The 22,714-nt window shown below is 36.5% G+C and overlaps 1 protein-coding gene across 1 annotated transcript in view; it reads left to right on the top strand.

Moving 5' to 3' along the window:
• The window catches only part of LOC104285729 (brain-specific angiogenesis inhibitor 3), a gene marked incomplete at its 3' end in the record, with an annotated part of 285,461 nt that overhangs the window by 248,990 nt on the left and 13,757 nt on the right, over window positions 1-22,714 (top strand). Inside the window, exon 13 of the mRNA XM_009884216.1 lies at window positions 22,257-22,403. Within this exon, the coding sequence (XP_009882518.1) occupies window positions 22,257-22,403 (147 nt within the window). The remainder of the gene's footprint in view (window positions 1-22,256; window positions 22,404-22,714) is intronic.

Raw genomic sequence — 22,714 nt, 5'->3', positions numbered from 1 at the left:
ACATTCCTTGGAGGAGGTAGATATGTGCAGAAAGGAGGCCCAACTGTTATATATTAATATTTACTGTTATATATTCATCTTTAAACAGGACTATGCAATAGTTATTCTGTAATTATTTACCATTAAAATATTCCCTCAGCCTCAGCATTTTAAATGCCTTTTGCTGTATTTTCATTTTAGAATCACTCTACAGTTCAGATATAGGAAAAAAAAGATTCAGTACTAAAGATATACTGCTACTTTGTGTCAAAAAAAAACCCCAATTCTGTAGCAAATTTCACAGTATTGCAATCAGTTCTTGGTTTTCTTCTACTAACTTCAGTTTACAGGTTCATTTCTAATTGAATGGCACTATAGTGGTCCATATGCAATTTGAACATCTAATTGTGTTTGACAGATATGTGTCATGGTTTCATCCCAGCTGGGAACTGAGCACCACACAGCTGCTCGCTCATTTCCCCCTGGTGGGATGGAGGAGAGAATCAGAAGAGTAAAAGTGAGAAAACTCCTGGGTTGAGGTAAAGACAGTTTAATAGGTAAAGCAAAAGGCATGTGCACAAGCAAAGCAAACAAGGACTTCATTCACTGCTTCCCATGGGCAGGCAGGTGTTCAACCGTCTCCAGGAAAGCAGGGCTCCATCATGTGTAACAGTTAATTGGGAAGACAAACACCATCACTCCAAATGCTCCCCTCACCCCCTTCCTTCTACTTCCCAAGCTTTATATGCTAAGCGTGACGTCATATGGCATGGAATATGCCTTTGGGCAGCTGGGGTCAGAAAAGGCCTTGACTCTGTGTAAGCACTGTTCAGCAATAGCAAGAACATCCCTGTATCATTAACACTGTTTTCAGCACAAATCCGGAACACAGTCTCATACTAGCTACTGTGAAGAAAATTAACTCTATCCCAGCCAAAACCAGCACAATATGCTAATCTCCTGCGATCCTCCGCAGGTGGGATTTTATTTTCTCTTTTTTCATGACACAGAAGCAAGTAACTGTGGCTTAACAAGTTACTACACAACAGCCACGCGGCAATGACCGTCCAGTGCACATTCTCAGTTTATGACACATGGGAAGTGATGAAAGTCACCTTAACTATATGGTAGGCTATACCAAGCCTCATTATTATACGTTCGGAAGTAGTTAAGAAAGGCTATAAGGACAGTTGCCATGCCACTGTTAAACTTTTCAGTGTGGTGGCTTTTAGCTCTAATTTTTCATTGCTACTGAACAAAACATCAGAGACTCGTTCCAAATCCAGGTGATCCAATATCTATGCTTTGGGGTTTATTTAGGCAGCTCAGTCAAATCAAGCACATTTCCATTGATGCAAGGGCCATCTTTTCTTAGCTCTTTTCTTAAGGATACAGAATAAGCTATGAAAAACTTAACAAATGTGAAAGCAACAATTTGCTTTGCTCATGCATGGCTGGGACAGATGGTATTTGTTTTATTTGTGTGCTCTCAGTTTTGTATTATGTTCCTTAAGAAATGATTAGGTGAAATAAAAGCCTCAGATAGGAGGTGGAAGCCTCTTTCCTCGTCCTGCTCCTTCTCTTCTTCTTCCTCCTCCTCCTCCTCCTCCTCCTCCTCCTCCTCCTCCTCAGGACCAGCTGGGCAGGCACAGGAAAAGGATAGTGTGAAAAAAACAGGAGCTTCTGGTACCACTCGGAGTCCCTGAATTAGCTGAAAGCACAGACCCACCTGCGAGGATACAATGTGCAGTGGGAGAAAAGCTTTTAAACCAGATTACCATTCTGTGTTAACTACTTGCTTTCCGTTTTCTCTGTTTTAAAAGATGAGCTCCTGATTTTAGATCAAAGAATTAATCTTGGCTTTTAACAGCCTTTTGAACTTTTTTTTTGAGAGCTAAAGGCCTAAGCAGATCCACTTCAGGGCTTTGGCTGATTTGGGGTCCCATTGCAATAAACCGTTAAAAGTTCTGAAGAAATGTGCTAAAAGGTGGATGAACTGCTATCACGAAATATTCGTCCTTTAATTTAAAAAAAATTGCTAGACTGGAAGATTGAAGTGCCACAAGCTAACTGTCTTTAGAGGTATAGGTGGAATGTGGAACTGGAAACAGAGAGCAGCATTAGGAGATACATATTTCTATGGCGGACTGGGATTCTTCTGTAATGGAAAATTTTCCCTTTCTTGTCAAATTTCCTTAAGAGCAGCAGCCAAAAAAATGGTTAAAGGAGACTCTGTGTCAAAAATCTTGTCAAAAATCAAGCTTATAGCTCTTAGAAGATGTTTATGAGAACATCAAATAAGTGCAGTGTGTTGTCATGGATGTTATTTGGACCTGACAGAAAATAAACAGAATTTTCAGCATGAGAAAAGCCACTTTTTGTTAATGTTGATTTTATGAATACTGATGTTTGAGTGATCAGTAGTGTTCTAAAATATGCAGATATCACAAAGTTATTTAGACTAGTCAAAGACAGGAAAAACTGAAGATCTCCGGGGGGTATAGCAAAATGAAAAGAAGGGGATATCCACTGGCAGATTAAATTCAGTGTTGACAGAGCATGTAAGAGGGAGTAGTTGAAACCATACGTAATGTAGGCATCTAAAAGAATTCAGTAAATCCCATGGTCACTTTTCAGCAGAGCTCAGAGAAAAGAACAGCATTCATGTGCAAAAAGAGCAGTCTAAAGAATTATTATTATTCTTTTAATTTTCAGTAGCTATCACTTGCAATGTTCTTTTCAATTGAGATTATATAGTTGGGATTCATTTTATTTACTTTAAGCATCACAAAATTTGCCAAAGCCACCCTAAGCTTCTTTTATAGTTAAGGGGAACTACTGCTCAGAAGAGCAGTTCATACCATCTCAGATATCTAAAGGCATGTGTTGCCTTCTGGAAGTTCTTCCACTGGCTATAAAGAGAGCCTAGTGACTATCTTAGGCTTGAATGATTCATGTGATCTAAAGCAAAGAATAGTGCTGCTTTGTGAGTAAATAAACCCCGTGAACACAGAGAGGTTCAGAGCTGCATGATAAAAAAAAAAAAAAGAAATAACAGATTGAGAACTGGAATGATTAGAATAGATATTTGAGAACAGATTGTTAAAAGGGACTAGATATACACAACTGAAAAGTGAATGAAAAGAGAAACTAGGCTGACATCTCTGTTTAATCTTGGTCACAAGAAAAACAAAGATTCTTAACTAAACTATACGTTAGCACATTTAATTTTGAACGAGCATGAGGCCAAGCTCTTAAGAGGAATAAAATAAAAACAAGTAGCTGTCTCTGTGGTGAATGAAGCTAGCTATGATGTTATATGAAAAATGAAGAGGTGTAAGCCATGCTTCCATGCATAAATCATCTTCTAACTAACAGTCTGTTACCTCTCTACTTAAAAATGGCTACTGTGACACTGGTACTCTGATAAGTAATCTGATCCAGTACAGTGATTAACATATAATTTTTCATTTAAGAGTTCATACCGAGCTGCTGAGGTCTGATTTCTGCCTTCACAGACAGTCTAGGATGACATAAGGGAGAAAATTATTTTAAAACAGTGTCCACTGTCTTGCGTCTTTGCATACTTTCTTGTTTCCCCTTCAATCTTCCATTCCATGTCCATATCCATGGAATTTGTACCAAAAGGTTCATTAATCCTGTAAGGCTTGTCAAGTGTATCTTAAAATTTTCCAGTCCTAGTTAGAGATATGTAGAAACATTAGTCGCCACAGGAGCTTTCAGAAGATGTACCTACTCTAGCTGTAAGACACAGCTAGAGGAATCGTAAAAAATGAGCAAGCTGGATTTCTGTCTTTACTCTGGGTTCATTCACCTTTTCCCAAGGTAAGATTTTTAGGTCTTGTAAGTTGTAGATGCTGTTTATACTCTCTAGAAACCTTTCCACGTTATATGATTCATCTACTTATCCTAATGGCATCTGCCTGCTCTTCTTGTCTTTTTTGTATCAGAGTTAGTGCTGTGTGTCTTAAATGTAGCACTCAAGATCCTCTGACTCATACGTCATAAATATCATACTGGCCTAAAATATACCAATTGTTTTTAAAGTTTGAAAGGTTCTTTTTTCAAATATATTAAAGACAACAGAAAAAAAATGCACAGCATTGATATTAACTTGTCCAAAGTTGTAAAGAAAATGTTTAAAATTTTCAGTCAGGAAACAACTACTTTAATAATTACAAATACATACACTCAGAATTTATTTGTCATGAAATTACTGCTTGTTCTAAGGCTGTGTAGTGCTAAAGCACAGTATTGTGAATTTTAAAGTGGATATTTGTGGTTAATAAAAATTCGTCTGGTAAAATGTCAACATTTTCTCCCAGTACAAAGAAAATGGCCTAAAACAGCTATTCAGATCTCCCTCCTGCTTCCATCAAGTTATTCCAGAATAACCCACAGTTTTTTCACAAAGCAAAATTTAAGTGTAAAGCCTTTCAGGAACCACTGTGTGGATTGCACTTCTTATTTTTAAAAAGGTGAACAGGAATCATTCCTTGTAGTGTGTCATAATTCATGTGTAAGTATCTGTCATGGTTTAGGCCAGACCGGCCACTGGGCAGAACAAAAGATGCTCTCTCCTGCCTCTCCTTGAAGAAGCTAGAAAGTAAAGTTACTGAACAAAATTGGTCTTGTTCTCCCCCAAACCAGGATATTATCTCTGTAATGATTAATATAATTATGTTTTTTTTTCTCAAGAATAAATTTTCACAAGGCAAAAATAAAGTGAAACTTGCCTGGTTTTGCAATAAAATGTGTTCCTAATGGATATATAAAAACAAGTCCCCTTTAATTCATGGAGCATTTGTATTCTCTTCAGATTTCTAACTAGCTTTTGAATAACTAGTAAAATACACACCAAAGTAAGCAATCTAGCTAACAATCTTTTCTTATATTCTATTACGTGATTTTGCTATATAGAATTTTCCAGTTTCCATTGTCTAATATCCCATTTCTTCTTAAAACAACCTAAAAGAGTCAGTGCCTGTCATCTTTCCATTTCAGGCTAGGATCTGGCTTTTATGACTGCGTCTATAAACATGAATCAAAAAGCACCAAATGCAGGCTTGAGAATTGTCCCACAGTTTTTCATACTGTTTAATTCCTGGCACCTGCCCAAACAATGTCAAGGCATGATTCAGGGGACAGTCCAGGTGAGAAACCAGTCCTGGTAGGCATAATTAATGCTTTTCTCTTTGCACTGTGGTGCATAGTTGGTCCCACTCTGTTCTTGGATGGTGGGCAGAGCAGTTATAAGTTCTGCCTTCTGCCCCCTGTTCTTTTTATTCATGGCTTTGGCTCCTGGTCCTACTCCTCTTTGTTTCACACTCAGATGTAGCCCACCAGTGTTTCCTGCCCCAAAACTGTACACTGTCGGATGAGCAGATGCTCTGTTATGTGAAAGTGGGCATCTGTCACATTTCTTTCTTCACTCCTCAAAAATTCCTTCAACTCCCAAGATTTATACACAGCCAGTGTCACTTTCCTGTTTCCCTAGTCTCCATTTGCTCAAACAATATGTAACAATCTTCTGGTGGCTAAAGTGTACCAGAAGAGACAGTATTCAGAGAAAAATAGACAAAAGAATAGGAAAACTACAGAGAAAGGTTAATTGGATTTTTTTTGTACCCTTATATACTTCTGCTCCATATATATTCATATCATTTCCTTTGCTGCAGTCTCAGTAGTTCCTTGATCAGATCGATATGTTGGCTTTCAGAAGACTCATGCTTTCTCCACTGATTAAAAGGGAAAAACTTCCCGCACACTTTAAAAGTCTAGCTCATTGCAGCATCTGACTTAATGCCTGAAGTAAATGATCAAGAGCTTGTATTTCTTTCTCAATATCATATTAGCTTATTAAATGATTCACATTCCCTGCAAACTTAGTTGTGAACAGTGCATAAAAGAGTAGGGTTTTTTTCTCTTTTCTAAAACTGTGTACTCAGTTGTCCTGAGGAAGTATGGCTCTCAGTTGCTTAAGGTTAAAAATTCTGAATATCAAGGGAATGTCTATATGAATCTTTATCAAACAATCTTCAAAAATATGGATAAAAATCAAACTTAATTCTAAGTACTAGTCATAACCAAGTAGTTAGTTTTGTGTATACAGTTTATTAATTATCCTTAAAGGTAAAGCTAAATAAATTAACCATTCAATATATTTCAATGGGTGCTATAGGAAACTGAAATAATACAAGGTGTTTCCCTTTGTTACCTTATATTAAGTAAGATACAGTGGAGTAAAAGCTTCTAAAGAAATGGAAACTATAAAACATGTAGACATACAGGCTTCATTCTAGTCATAAAAAATGCTTCCAACTGAAACAGAGAGCAGTGTCAGCAGCCCTTTTGTAGAAATAACTTTTCACAGCATTTAAGTATATGTATCTTAGATTCTTGTCTCATTCTTAAATTTCTACCTCTGTAAACTCTTTTCTGAATTATTCTGCTTATAGGATCTTTTTTACATGAGTAATTTAAAGCTGGTGTTTTCTAAAAGAATCATCTGGTTTATGACAGGCCATTTTTACAGGTGCACTTAAGAGAAATTAAATATCTGTGTTTATTTGCTCCTTTGCCTGGGACAGCTGCATCTTTAGGTGACTCCCAACAATTTCCGAGTAGAATGAGGCTTAAGGGGACAGAAACTAAGAGTCTGTGGTCGTAGCTTTGAGATAATAGAGTAAATGCACACCCAAGAGAGTATAATCATTTCGTATTAAGGTAGTGCCAAGAGGATACAATCATATTCAGTGAAGTATACTGTCAAGATATTCCAGACAATACAGTCCTCCCCTTAAACAGGAGAGGGACTGGAATATCACAGTCTGATAACACAATTCTGCACAGGCTGATGACTTATTCTGGGATTTTGTGTCCCTGTAAGGCAGTCACCACAAGAGTGTCCAGCCATCATCTGGTGGTACATAAGCTAGAGGTGGTCAGCTGGAGATGGTGTGACTAAGTAATGTAAATAGCAAAGTTCACCCTCAGTTTTAATGAATTCTACAGGGTTTTGTTACTCACTCACTACTGAATATGAAAGAAGGTGTCGTGGTTTGGGCTGGGCTGGCCACTAAAATGAATGACATATACTGTCCCCAAGAACCTACAAAACACGTTAGTTAAAATAGGAATAAAACCAAGAATCTTACTTTCAGCTGGTAAAAACTAGCAAAAGTCAGTGGAAGTAGACTGATTTCCTATCTGAGACTCTGGAGTCAATAGACAATGTTACTTAAAAAGGCTTAAGAGACAACTATTAACTCTGCATGTTAATTGCAGTGTGTCAGAGAGAGGTCTATTGCCCCAAAATGAGCTCCATTTTGAATATGGAGGTACCATGGTTTGTACCAAGCTCAGGACGTGGCATACCAGCTGCCAAAGTTTGTTGTTATTTTCTGGCTTCTTTTCAGGAAAACCAACCAACCAACCAACAAACCAAAACCCCAAACAAACCCCCAAAAAAAAATAAAAAAAAAAAAAAAAAACCCAAACAAACAAAAAAACAACCAAAAACCAAAAAACACAAAAGGGAGGGAAAGAACTTCTATCTCGAATATTAGACAAATCAACCTCCTGTATTGAAAAAGTGTATGATTTCCTCAGTGTTGACTGTAGGTTTTAATGCCAAATAGCATACAGATTAGTCTCTTTCAAACTGCACAGCCTGAAAGTAACATAGCAATTGAGGTAACAAACGGATAAGCAGTTTTCATTTTTCACGTCAGTTTCAGGAGGGTGTTAGTAGGATATTAATTTCAGAGAAAAGTATTTTTATGGTAAATAATTATTTTGGCAGTGGAATTATAAGATATCATTGAGATCAAACTTCAAAGCAATGTAAACATAGGCAGATATAATTCTGAGTAATTGTGTTTTGGTTGTTTTTTTTTTTTTTAATGTGGAGAGTTGGACTCCGGTATACTACATGTATCTCTGGAATTCTGTTAAGATCAGATTGCATAACGATAGCAGAGCTAATAGTGTCAGTAAGATTGGTTCAAAGCATCCATGTAATGGGTTTGATAAAATCAAGAACAGGGTCTGAAAGTTATGAATTGTCTTTTGTGATTTCTGAACCCATAAGTTCACTCAGTTCATGGTTTTGTTTTGTTTTGCTTTCCCTTGACTACAACTGTGAGGTTCAGGACCCGATTTGCTACTCTGGGTCAAGACTGAGATAAAGGATCTTTGATAAGGTTTCTGATATGAATCAGATAATCAGTCTCCTATGAATGAATATATCTGTTTCCCACTTTGGAAAATTTCAGGAGAAACTCTGTAAAAGACTATTTTCTTTCTTTTTTTTTTTTCCCCCAATTTATTTATTTTTCTTTCTCTAAGTATCATTTACAGTGAGAAGAAAAACTTTTTCTCACTCCAAATATGTAGCACAGCTCTGTGGCCTGCAATGTTTGAATGGTACTGGATACAAGGAGCAGAAATGCTTAAGTTGCCCTGCAGTGGTGCCAAATAGCTTGATATTGTTGTGGTTGTTTTTCTTTTTTTTCGTTTTAACAAAACACTCTCCACGTACATAGAAATATGTAATCGGCAATAGGCAGCATTCCTCTGTAAATCTTTTAAGAATACAGTTTGGAAAATTATCTTCTAGAAAACACATTTAATCTTATTACATGAATGACTTTTTGTATAATCTGTGGTTCAAATCTTATGCTGTTCTTTAATGACTGTTATTTTGTGGATTTATTTTTTCTAACTTACAAGGTCTGCCACTTTTAGTGCCAGTTACATTAGTTAATAGTTAGCAGTTTTAGTAATATGCTATTTTTTGTAATCTTACAGCCTCATATTATCTTCTGTTACTCAGTAGTCAAGTTTCTTGAAAGGTAGATTTCAAGTAAATCTATGGGAAAATAGTGTATTAGTATAGTAACTTGCCCAGAAAATCCTGTCTGTGGTCCTGTTGTAGAGCAGCATGGCTAGAACGTGAGCTGATCTCAAAGGCAAATACTTGGAAAACCATTCGTATGTGTATAAATGGTGCCCTTTGGTGAAACATATTTCCTCCCTCTATTGGCACCAAAATCTCATCTCCAATAAAGCAGAAGAATGAAAATAGACTGGCCTGCCCAAAGGGAAGAAACTGTGGAACAGTCACCATGATGCTTGGATCTTCAGGGACTGGCAGACAGGCAGGCTGCTCCATCTGCACATACAAGGCTTCTCCCATTTCTGAGGGAAACATTTGTCAAAAATACATCAAGCTTATCCCCTCCTTTCTCATTTTTACCTCAAGAGGGTACAATATGTTCATAAAGATTAAAGGGAATGTCTCATTTTGCCATTAGGTATTTTAGATTGTTCATTGCAGAGGCAAAGAATGAATGTTTTTAATGCTCATTTAGCTTTGAAAATTGCATCACTATCTAGGCAATGAAAAATAATGGTCTCCATTCACAGTCAACAATGCACAAAGAAAAGTTAATTTCTGCAAAATGACTGTCATTTAACTTTGCCAAATTGAACTTATACCTGTTTCTTGGATGAGTAGTTCCACTACTGGAAAACATGTCTGGTAATTTTATACCGCATCATCTGTTTTACATTCCTGGTTGTACTTAGAAATAATTTTCAGAAGTTAAAATTATAGATATCCAAACTTCTCATAAACAGAAATGATAGAGCACATCAATAGGGTAAGAGATTCAAATACGGCACTAGTTCATCTACTTAGAAATGGTATTCAACAGCAGAGCTCAGAGGAGTTTAAAGTGTTTATGTTTATACTGTTTATCATTTTATTTGACAAGATATTAGGGGGGTTTTGCTGAATATATGTGTTTCCTCTTTGAATGTACTTGAAGCATGCATTTAGGAATTTTCTGTTAAAGCTTGGAAAATAAGGAAGCAAGTAACTGTGTAGGAATTTGGTCGTTTTTCCTTCTTGTAGGGATTTGTTAGAATATTTTCTTATGTTCATAATTTTGTTAATCTTTAAATTATCTAACAGCATATTTGTTCATGAGCTTTTTAATGTTTGGTTTGAGGGAGTCTCTGTCTACTGAGTCACACATGTGCTTTTTATGGATTTTTTTGTCCTATGGATATAATTTCTATTGATAGCACCAGCTGCTGGATCCAAATTATTACCTGTCACTCATGTAAGCATAACGTCACTCATGAGCATTCTCTATGCTCACAATCTGCACTGTCACTGGTTTTAACAATGTTTAAAGTCTCTCCTAGTTATAGCTGGGCATGAAATGGGATTGTTCAACCTGAAATTTTTTAATTTTTTAAAGATTTTTTTTAGATTTAGCACTTCACTGGAATAAAGCCAAGCCTTCCATCAAAAAAGCTTAAATAAAGTTATCTTACCTCCCAACTGCGGTGCACAGTTATCACAGGCTGTCTGATAAGCTAAGAATTGCTAAATTTCCAAAACACTATTTTGTTTCTTCACAGGATTTGAACCTCTTGGTGGTATGAAACATTAGGGTTCAGTGTTTATATTGCCATCTTAATCTTTCATGTTGAAGTAGTTTCATTTAGTAGAACTATCTGAACAGGTAGAATTTTTTTCATTCTGATCAAGTCTATGGTATATCGAGGTTTGGACTATAGGAGAAAATGATTTTGTAGTTGGTGGACAGGGTTTTCTCAGGAATGTAAGAAAAGCAAGGTCAAATTACTGTTCCAGTGAAGTTTCTTTGTTTTCAGTTTAATCATTTGGGCCCATTTAGTCTGTGAAAGGAAGAACTAAAAAAGAAATAAGGCAAAATATACAAATTCCATAAACATAACCTAAATACAGTAGGTCATTATTAAAAAGCCCAAGGAATTACTTATTAAATCGTGCTTTCAGGTTTTGTTTAAGGACTTCCTTCCCTCTCTTCTCCTATCTTGTATAGAATTTCCAATCTTATATACCTCTGTGAATAATAAAGTTTGTTTATTCCTATTAATGTGATTCAATTAACTGTTTCACTTAACTGATTTTACTTCTTGTATTGATTATACTAAATTCTCATCAGTTCCATTTGTAATGTTTATGTGAATGTTGATGTAAGTTTTGGGAAAAAAAACTTCTTTCATGTCCAATTAATTTCTTGCTCCAAGCACTGCAACTAGTATGTTGTTTCAGCACATGCACTGAAAGTCTCATTTGCTGAATGATGACTTTGAGCACCTTTTGAAAATGGTTCATTACCATTCAAATGTCCCTTTGCAATAAACATAGTGTAACTGTAGAACTCAGCGTGAGTTTAAACTCTTGATGTTTAAATCATCAAGATTTAATTAATAGCCACAGTTCATATCAAGATAGGTCCAGATTATGCTATCCACATCTGTGCTTCTGCAAAAAACTTTCTACTTTGAAATGTTATCAAATAACTGAGGATCCTTACACTGACCCTTAACTTTGTTCTTCTTTCCTTCAGTTTAAAATTTTGTTATGAATGTTTGCCACCAGAGTGCAGTTAGTTTGGTTTCCAATAAAGAACCATTTAGATGTTTTGGGATTAGGGACAGAAAACCCATTTAGTACATCAAAAATATTCTATAAAAGAAATGGCACTATAAAAACTACGCAGAGAGAGGAAAACAGCTAGAATAGAATTTTCTTTCCAGCATCCTGGAAAATACTGTTTGTTAGGTAACAATGCTATAATCAGGATACAGTGGGGGAAAAGGATAATATAATATAAAATGGCACTTTTTGATTGTCCAGTTCTCCAGGGAATGATTTATACTAGGAAAGCCACCTTGACTGTGGATTATAATTTGTAAGTGGTCAAATACTATTGGAAATATTTTTTTCTGGCTATCATCTCCTAGATCTGACTGTGGAGATAATGACAGTTATCCCAAATATGGCGTGGCAGTAATAGCAAAACTGGACTCAGATGTAGAATACTTAATGCTAAATGACTTTAGCAAGACTAAAAGTATAGATTATTTTTGAACAGGACTTGCAGAAATTTTCAGTAAATTAATAGCTTCTCTGGCATGTAAATTCAGTCACTCTGTGTTAGTGCTTTCAGGTACAGGAAACTAATTGAAGCAATTATGTTGTGTTGTTGGGTCCCAAAAACTATAGTTCAGTAGAAAAAAAATCCATCTCTGCTTCTTATTTCCATATTTCATGTTCATTATACTCCATTTAAAAAGAATTCACCATGATTTTTTATGAAATAACATGAGCAAATAGTCTGGAGTAAACTCTTCCTTTCTGCTTTATATCACAAATATAATTGTGTTTTCTGGTGTATTGCACATTGTAGAATCGAATTTTAACTTTGTAGAGGTTCTACCTACAGGCAATATTTCCGGGAAATAAGGGATAGTTAGCCAAACCAGTATAGCTTCAGTTTGGGGCACTTCTATTCTGAATATATATTTCATAAACATACTTCAATGAACAGCACAAGAAATTAAAGAAATAACAATAGCAATAAACCCCAAATTTGCATTGGAATAACTGCAGCAGAAAATAGGTTGCAGATAGGACGTAGGGCTAAAGAGATAGCAGAGTCATATCAGGTGTATATGTTAGTAATGCAAATGTTGCAGAGCCAGGCATGGTGATGGCTCCTTTTGATGGCATCTGTCATACCTCAGGAAAACCAGAGATGTTTTCTTATTCACGGTAGTTTCTACAGATTAGCTGTCTGAAGTAGTAGTTCTCTACTGCATGTAAAGAAAAACTGAAGGCACTGTAAGGGCATCTGAAAAGTCAGTCTGAATCCAAATAGACTTTTTAAGAATTAGAAACCTATCTGCTACAGGTACAATGCTATATTGTATCTGGAGTTAAATACTTTGACCAGATTCTATGATTAGCATTGGCACTGATCTCAGGAATAACGTGCTTGCATTTTATGTCCATTGTCACAGGCAAGGTTTAATCCAATATTCCTAAAATGCAGTTTGAGCTCACTATGCAGTATATATAAAATTCAGGTTATTTTTTAAAACCCCGAGAAGGCAACCCAAGCAACCCTAATTAGGCACCTCCAACTTTCTCTGCCAACTGCACTCAAAATTAATGGACATGTAAGGCACCTGAATTCAGACAAGGGAAACAGTAATGGTGTGTAACATTTTACTTAGTGGACTAGGTGACTGTTAGTTTTCATTCCTTTCTTGGCTGCTTGGATCTTTTTGATTCCTCCTCCCACAACTTTGATAAACATGAAAAGCTTCTTGTTTAGGGGGAGTGGGAGGGAAAAAGCAGGGGGTGCTGGAGATGGGATGACCAGAATTGGATAACAAGAGCTAAGCACAAGGTCCACATGGCATAGTGATTCATGTGATTGCGTTAAAACAGCTCAGAATAACCAAGCTCTGTCATTTTTTATAGGCCCAATTTTCTAGTTAGATTTTTTTAAAGCATCTCCTCATTGTGCAGTTGTTTTATTGAAATGGCCATAATAACTCTGAGATATTTCTCCTGAGTTATTAAAGTTAATTTAGAATTCAACAATGTGAACAAGTAAATCAAACTCAGTCTAATTAGTATTACTTAGTACTTATATTGGATAGTGTCTATATGTCCCACTGAGGTACTGAGTTTTCGTTGGGCCATACATGATGTAAACAATCTAAATAAAACATGTATGCATTATCCTGACAATTAGATTTCACAGTGCCCCAGGACAACTTTTTACAATCCCTTAAGCAAATCTTAATCTACTTTATCTCTCTTATGGAGAACATTCAAGTTGAATTAGACATGCCTCCAGAAAACAAAGACCTAGTTATGAATTCCTGTGAGGAAGGTTAGAGTCATGGCTTGAACATGAAACTGAGAAACAGGAGACTTGTGTTTCTGTAACAGTTCTGTTTCAGATTTTCTGTATGACTCTGCTCAAGCCTGTCTTGAAGCCATTTACTGGGTAGATGTTGCAGCATCTGCTTATCAGATGCTGAGTTCAGGCAAGAGTGGGCTGATCCAGAAGACAGCAGGGCATGCACGGTGGCCTCTCTGGATAAGGCAGGGTCCCACAACACCCAAACAAGAAGAGCAGAGGAGGTCTGTGATGGTAGCCAGGCCCAGCTAATATTCCAGATCACCAGGCAAGTCCACAGTAATGATGCAGATCTGACATCAAGCCAGGAATTGAAGTCATAGTGTCAGGGTCAGGATCTGGTCCAGTGGTGGTATTCAGCTAACAGTCCAGTGGTCTACAGGCAAGCGATAATGAATAGGCAGGTCCAAGATTGCTTGACTTTCACATCAAATCTGCAAGTCAAGGTTCAGACAACCAAAATACATGGCCATGCACAGTCACAGCTGATTCAGCTCAAAGAGTAGCTCCTGAGTGAAGGGACATGGACCCCCGCTTCTCACAGCCCTTTTCACAGTCGTCTGACCTAAGTTATAAGAGCTGATTTTGAGCATGGGCAGCTAAAGCTGTGGAGGTGTGTGTGTGATGGGGGTGAACTGGCTTATGACAACTTGGTCTCCAGGCAGAATACAAAACTCAGAATGGAAGATGTCCACTAGACAAGTAATTTGATGCTGACAAGGAAATACTAAGCTTATAACTAAATTCTTGCTGTCTGCTATGTTAGTAGAGTCAATAATTTCATAAAGCACTAATCTGAGACATCTCTCAGTTGTCTGGGATGAATTAAGCAAACCTGTCTTTCTTCTGGAAACTTGTCTTAGGCATTGTGCCTGTTCTGAAATGAGTATTTAAACATGGCTTTGCTCCTCCTTTCCTCCTAAATAGCTCAGGTTTTGGTGGTGATAGCCTTGAAACCTAATGGATATTCTCATCCAAGGGAGGAAGCTATGGTTTATAATTCCTTCAGATGGGGATCCCCTCTGAAGAGGGAGACCCAATTGCATGCAGATCTTCCTAATTCAAGTGCTCAAAACATGAGATCAGTAGTCTAACAGGCAGTGTTAGACACCAGCGATAATTTCTCTGACTTGGCCAGGTTTCAAGAAAGAAAGCAACTGCAGATGCATTAGATGACACAAGCAGTCTGGTCAGGAAACATAGGTACAGGCTTGAGCTTTTGAGCATCTTACCTGCTGCTCTGTCTAGTTTTTCAGTCTTAATGGAGACAAAGTTTAAAAAAAGTCCTGAGACGCACTGATTGTAACGCTTCTGGGAAGGCACATGGAGAAATTGGTATATGCCTGGTGAATTGCTGTAGAAATGAGTGCCACCTGTAGGTATTTCCTCCATATCTAACTGTTTTGCAGGATATGGCTTTTAATCAAGCTCTGCTTTTTAGGATTCACTGGCCACTTCCATACTATTGATGCTCTGAGAATCTATACCAGAGTAATTTACAGTTCTCTCAGTTTTAATTTGCTTATAGTGGTATCTGAAAAGTCTTCAAGATGCCATTTTGTATGATTAAAAAAGCTGTTCAAAAATAAAATATAATAGAGATCTGCTTCTAGTCTGCGACAAAAAGCTGTGATCAGAAACTTATTCACATGCTTTATTTTGTTTCCTCTGTGTCTGGCCTTTACACATCAAATCTTCTATTTCCATGCCTGAGAATTCGCTTCTTATATCACCTTTCAATATCCTGCATAACTTAGTTCACATCTTTCTAGATTTCTGAATGATAAGATTTAGTTTTCATTTCCCTAGAGGTAAGACAGTGGCCATCTCTCCTTTGCTTGAATTTACCCCTTCTGGGAAGCAATCATTCTACCTCTGCTTTTCATCTCCCCAAGCAGTGTAATTTTGAGAGAATATTTTTATCAATTCCCTGCTAATGATTTTCTCATCTGTTTGCCGCCTTACTGGTCTCTCGTCCTCTGTCAAGCCCTCTCTGTCTATCTTTTTAATAGTTCTTAGTGGATATCTAATCATCAGCAAATCTGATAAGTAAACATATAAATGACCTCTCTCAGCTTTTCTTCTTTCTCCCTTTCTCTGATGACAGCTTCATCATCATTCCCATCTTCTGAGCTCAATACCTGAACATTACCTTCAGTCTCACTCTCTTTTTCTCTCATTATCAGCTAGAATCACCAGCATGGACACTTTTTCCAGTCGCCTTAGTGACTGAAAAATGCTTGCTTTCTGCACCTTCCCTGCGCAGTCAATCTAAAATAATGTAGCAGTTGGCCTTGCCCCCTCAGTATTACCATGGTTTTCATTTTTATGTCTGCAACATTAAAACCCATGCACTTAAATACCAACTCATTCTATCTCCTGCATCAGCCTCTGTCTTCTGTCTTGCTTTATGCTGAGTCTCTTTTCCTTGAGAAGTGCTTTATGAGAAGGCAAAAGTTGCTAAGGGAGACCTTAATCTTAGTAGTATGAATGCACAGTAATACTAAGATGACAGGAAAAAATAAAACTCAGTAACAAGAGTACCCTGCATGTGGCTCTGGGTCTCTCGCTGCTCTTGTCTTCATCTTCTTCAATGTAACTCGCAGAAGATGGAGTTGTCTTCCAGTTATTGAAGTACAGTCTCCTACCATGCTTTTTTTAAAGCATTTTTCTGAATAACCACATATTTCAGGAAGCATTCTATTTTTTGTGAGAACCTGTTTTCTTCTGACCGCTCATAAAAAAATTGTTTACATCTTCACTCATTCAATTGGGTTTTCTTCAAAGTTGTGATTCAGATTTGCAAATTTAAAAGTGATTTTTTTCTTTACATTCCACATTGGCCAGCTGCAAATAGCCATATTCATCTTATAGTACACATTAATTGTAAGTAAATAGTAACAATGATTAAAAATTATAAAAATGCTAAGTTTATTTTTTATTTTCCGCTCGGGGGACATACAGAAGCAGCATCTGGAACATGGACAAATTCTATGATGCTCTGGTCATTTGTATACACTAACTCTTTCTCAGGGAGTAAACTTTAATAGCTTCCATTGTTTTGGGGTTTTTTTGAGGAAAGCTGTTATTGTCCATAACAACAATCCTTAATTTTTTAATTACTGTTTGAGCTTTTAATTTTTTATTTTCCATTTTTATTCTATACCTGGAACAAGGAAAGGTTTGGAAAAAGAAGAATTGCTTTACCTATTTTAATTTTATCAAGCCAGATTTTTTGTCATAACAAATTTGCAATCAGAAACCACTCAAGAGAATGCATATGCATATGTGATATTTCATGAGTCTTTGAAATTATTATATTCCTGAGTTGTTCCTGAAATACAGAATTTGGTACTGAACAACAAAAGTACACAAACCCAAAAGGGAACACTTGCCTGCTGCCTATGAATATTTTTTTAATTATGTAAGTAGCAGAAGAGATCTAGAGATCTGAGTGTTTATTAAATGCATCCTGATCATTGCCTGAAGCCATGCTGCTTTCTAACTCATCCTAAATATTGCACTGGTCATATTATTGCTATGGTAGTGTATTGCTGGCATTTGTTACAGGCTTTTGGGAGCATATTCAGATATCATACAGTTATGTGATGGTTTTCATGTGTTTACTTATTCTTCATATTGTTTAAAGGACTGGAGTGGCTTGCAAGCTCAAGATAGAAATGAGTTCATTAATTCTCTAAGGTGCTTATCACCCTGATAAATGTATTATTTTACAATAAGAAGGGTAACAGGTACCTCTCTTCCCCATTCCATTGTCTGTGGAATAGAGAAGGGAAATATTCAGAGATCACTGTTAAGGCAGCTTCTTGATTAATGTAGAGGATTATACTTAACCTTCAAACAACCAGCCCATTTAAGGCACAGTTTGCTTGACACCAAAGGAAGGACTCATGCAGAACTCATGCCTGATTACTGAAAATATATATGAAATGTCTGCTTCTGCTTCTGCCTATGTCAGTAGCATGTCTTGCTGCCCAAAGCTGGAATAGTCAGAGGGCAGCTGCTATGGGCTGATGAGCTTCAGGGATGCAAATGCACAGCAGGCCTCTAGGGACATCCCTCTCTTGCCTGCCCATGGAGCAGTAGGGCATAACAAGGCTCTAATTTAAGAAGACATCACTTCTGTGTTGACAGTCGTAAGGAACACTAAGTCTGTTAAATTATAATTTCTTAGGAGCGTTTTTCTGACCATTGTTTGATGATGGTTCACTGCGGGGATATTTCATGAATATTATTGGCAGAGGGGAAAATTACCTGGTTGCTCTTCTTGTGTTCATATAAGAGGATGTCACTTCATCACAGTCCTTCTGTTATACATAGTCTTGTGGGTGGTAAGAGGTGGATTTATCTTTGTACTGAGAGAAGGATTTTAAAGGAGATTGTCAAGCCTTCTCAGATGCAGAGTTCTGTAGCAAATCTGGAGATCCACAAATTGGTCTCCTGGAAAAGGGGGTTTCACTGTTTGTTTGTTGCAGATTGTCTTTAAAATGATGGGGTTTAAATGGATAGAGCAAATCTATTATGAATATCATCTTTAATATGTCCATCTGGCTCTTTGATGATGAGCCAGGCAAGACTTTGTTCCCCATGTATCCAACATAAGCTGACTTAAATAAGCTTATCTATTCTATAAAAACCCAAAGTTTTTACATTTAGTATCAACAGAATGATACTAAAGTGTATAAATATGATTCTATTTGGGTCTTCTTAACAGAGATGTTTGCAGAAATATTCAGTATTCTGAATTTTAACACAAAAGTCCTTTCATATTTTTTATTCTGAACAATTGTGACAATGGCAGTTCTGTTCATGACTATTTTACCCAAAAATAAATTTAGCAGTAGCTGTCCCAGAAGGGCAGTATAATATTCTCTGTCTGAAAAATCAAAACCTGTTGTGTGAGGAACTCAAGTTTCCTAAATGCTGAATAATATATGTCTAGCATGCTGTCAATGGACAAGTCAAAATAGGACAAGAAAAGAGCAAATGATGCTGCTAATATGCATAGCCATTCTCTGTTGTCTGTGACTGAAATTCAGTCAAATTCAGAGTTCTACTTTCTTGCTTTGACAGAGAGGGTTAAGGAGGAGTTGACACTTTATGCTAATCCCATAGATTTCTGTATCTGGTTTTCCAATTCACTCAAGGCACTGATGCCTTTTAAAACAATTAATTCCCATTCCTCTGTATCTTAAGTGATTGTAAATTAGGGAACAACATAGTTACTGTGCTGCAAAGCACAACAAACCCAGAATGTTATCACTTACAAGAAAAGAGAATCACAATCAGTGTTGTATCCTCTTTTGTAAGTACATGAATGCTACAGAATTCAGACTCAGACTTTGAGCATCTTCTGTAAAGTTTTTGGTTCAGTCTTTGATAAGGATAGGGATCAACTATTTAATTCAGCTTGTGTTGTAATTTTAAAACCTAAATTTCTACTATGAGAGCTGAAGTTGTATTTAGTCCCTGAGCAAACATCCAGTCATTTTTCTGTCATGGCTTTCAGTGAATCTGATTTCCTGTTCTAAAATGATAATATTTTTCAAGGAGCTGATTCTGAAATCTTCCCAATTCTTGTTCAACACGAGGATAATGGGTAGATACTAAAGAGAAGGGGAAGATGATTCGTGCCACTTGTTTGGTTGCTTTACCTTTTACTATTTAACAACCTAGATCAGTCAGAGAGCTACTCGAAGTTGCACGAGGCAGCTTACAACTCATGCAGGGTTCTAGGGATCATAGCAATACATTTCAGCTTTTCTGTTTTAGGCCATGATCTATAAGGGCTCGCATAGAAGAACTACACAATTTTTATTTCACTCAGAATTTTCTTGACACATTAATTAACCACTTTTGGGCTGCTCCAAATAAACTGCTTAAATGTCATTCACATATTACTATGTAATCAGCTCATTTGAATAGTCATGGAGAATTCTCCATTCCTATGAGTTTGGAGTTAATCAATTCCAAAGATATTTGATTTTACTCGGTAAGTAAGAACAGTTAGTAGTTGCCAATTCTGAAATTTTAAGTAAAACAGTATTGAACAGGTTGTCTGCAACTGCAGCATGAAAATGAAATAAAGGCAAAAAGAGATGTATTTCTAAAGGATATTAAAATGAATCCATTAGGGGTCAAAGCAATCACTAAATTGATTAGACTAGATTACTTAAATAGATTTTTCTGAATCAATAATTATTATGGAGTCATCAAATATGTATGTGTTCTGATGTGTAACTGAACCACTGTCTTATAATTTATACCAGTGCGCATCAACAGAATGCTCAAAGAATTCTAAAAAGAAGGGGTTTTCTCCTGTGTTGCAGTGTATAGCTAAGCAATAGACTTGTTTGATTGTGAGTAGAAGAAAAACTTGTCTGAACCAGGAATAGGAATCTATGTTTATATTTATTGCATATAAGCCATAAGTCAAACGTTTAGGTTTTATGTTTAGGTTTTGTGTTATTCTTCACCTAAATATAAAAAAAAATATTTTGGAATCTTTGATTCTAAGTAGCATTTAGGTACCATGATGAATGGCCCTATTTAAAATACAGAGATAGAGAGAGTCCAGAGAGGTACTATCCTAGACCCTCACCATTTATCCAGTCCTAAAGTGGTTTTCTGTTTTGCAGAGTGAATTCCATTGAATGACATTGATTTCCTATTTCAATAAAGGGAACTGTCATCCAAAAGGTGGATGAAATATTAAGGCTCTACTACCTAATTAGATAGATAGATAGATAGGTAGGTAGATACACCGATAAATACCGTGCAGATAAAAAAAAAAAACAATATTGTCTTTTACAGGTTGTATTTAATTTAGAAAACTAAATAACTGTGGGTTTTATTTCATTTATGAAGAGAATAAAATAAAATTCTTTTTAGATTTTGAGAACTATGGAAAAAATCAATTTTTACAATGTTAATATATCCTGCATGACCACTGATTGCATGTGAAAACACGCAATCCATTTTATGCCCCAGTAATTCTGAAACACCTGAACTCTTCTCCCTCCACACAGCACCTGAAAATTCACAAGACGAAACATCCCTTTAGGGCTGGGAATGTACTTGCCAATTTCAGCCCAGAGGGGATTTTAACTAGCATTGTAAAGCCCTGATGATAGTTTTATAATGGAAAGCCTGAAATAACCTCAAATACCACCTCACTAATGTGATTTTATAATACATAACCAGTCTAATTTGAAACTAAGAGTCAGTTATCAAGGAATATGTCTGCAGAGTTAATATTGTTAACCTCTTAATTTTCCTCTTCTCTTGGATTTGAATTACAGTTTCCTTTGAAATAAAATCCACTGATGAGACACCTAATGGTTTTCTACTGTAATTTTGCTGTTCTGGTTGCTTTTACAGCTGTCCCCCATTGTCTTTATATTTAAGCCCCTTGCAGAGTCCTTGCAGTGAAATTGTTATGCAGATCAAAGTATAGTCCTGATGTCCAAACTCTTCCAACTACATTAGCCTCTTCTTAAATTGATTAGGAAGACCATTGCACAGGAAATGACTATCAACATGGCTTACATTAAGAACATAGCTAGTGCTCCAAATGTGGTGTTTGTCATCTCTCTGAGTGTACGTAAACTCTTGCAGCCCTGTCAGTTCCTTAAAAGTACTTTGAGTCTTACTAGACACTGACAGTGTTGCCATGGAGTCATACTTAGATTTCACAGCAAAGCTGAAACTGATTTCCAGATAATAGTTGAGTTAGAAAACAGAGAGAAAATGAGAATGAGTAAACAAAATTCCAAACTGCCTATTATTAGATTTGATACCTATTTCTTCTGTCTTTCTGTAACTGTTACAGATATAATAGTGATGTTGTTTGGGGGTCTGGAGTTTTTTTAGATGGAAAAAATATAATTAAGAATTCAGAATGGGGATTATTCTTTCAAGGAAAAAAAAATCAAGTGCTATACCGCATTATTCTCATTTGTGTGGAAACAATGAGGTCTTTTAATATGTGAATCTCCATAATGGGTCTATCTTGAAATTGTGCCTGTATAGGGGATAAAAGCTCTGTGATTGCTTCATTAGCCTGCATCTAGCAGTTATGTTTCCCAAAGCAATTTGCAGCATCCTCTTCCTTTCATTGTCACATTTGATCATTTTAGAATTTGCTCTGAAGACACAACGATGTTCTTCTGTGTGAATTTCAGGGTATAAGACAGTACATTCAATAATCCCTGTTAAGAGACTTAATCAGAATCTGACTGACAAATGATACGATCAATGCCACACAATTAATCCATAGTAGAACTGCATAATAAACAGAAGATTACACTTTCTGTGCCAGTTAGTGTCCTATAAATTCCTGCTTTACTTGAAATGTATTATTAAACACTTTTGTTATTGCTGTACTGTTACCATCGTGTGATGCTTTAGAGTATGAAACACAATTTTATTTGATTTTGTGATTTCTCTTGCTAGTGGCTAGCATTCAGAAGCTTCCTGCTGCATCTGTTTTAACCGACATCAATTTCCCCATGAAAGGAAGAAAAGGAATGGTTGATTGGGCACGAAACTCAGAAGACAGGGTTGTCATTCCAAAAAATATCTTCACCCCTATGTCAACAGGTAAAGAAACATCTCAGCATGTTAATTTTGTGTTAGCTTTAGCAAGGGAACTCAGAATCTTTGTCTTATAGGACCACTATATGATATAGAATTGGTTATTTTATACATCTTCAAAAGAAGTCCAGTACCCGCAGCTTATCTCAGAGGGAAGCGATGGGGCTTAATTTAAGCATCTTGAACAAAAAGTGCTAAAGAAATCCTAGACATTATTTTCTATGCTGAAGAACAAATGCTTAGTTATTGTGCACGGGATTGTACCTGTGGTGGTATGAGGTGACCCGAAGTGCAGCTCTACTGAGCCGCTTGAAGCT

Source organism: Charadrius vociferus, unplaced genomic scaffold, assembly GCF_000708025.1.
Source record: "Charadrius vociferus isolate BGI_N301 unplaced genomic scaffold, ASM70802v2 scaffold25, whole genome shotgun sequence".
Lineage (NCBI taxonomy): Eukaryota > Metazoa > Chordata > Aves > Charadriiformes > Charadriidae > Charadrius > Charadrius vociferus.
The sequence above is the reverse complement of the archived record's forward strand: the minus strand, read 5'-3'. Positions and strand labels throughout refer to the sequence as shown.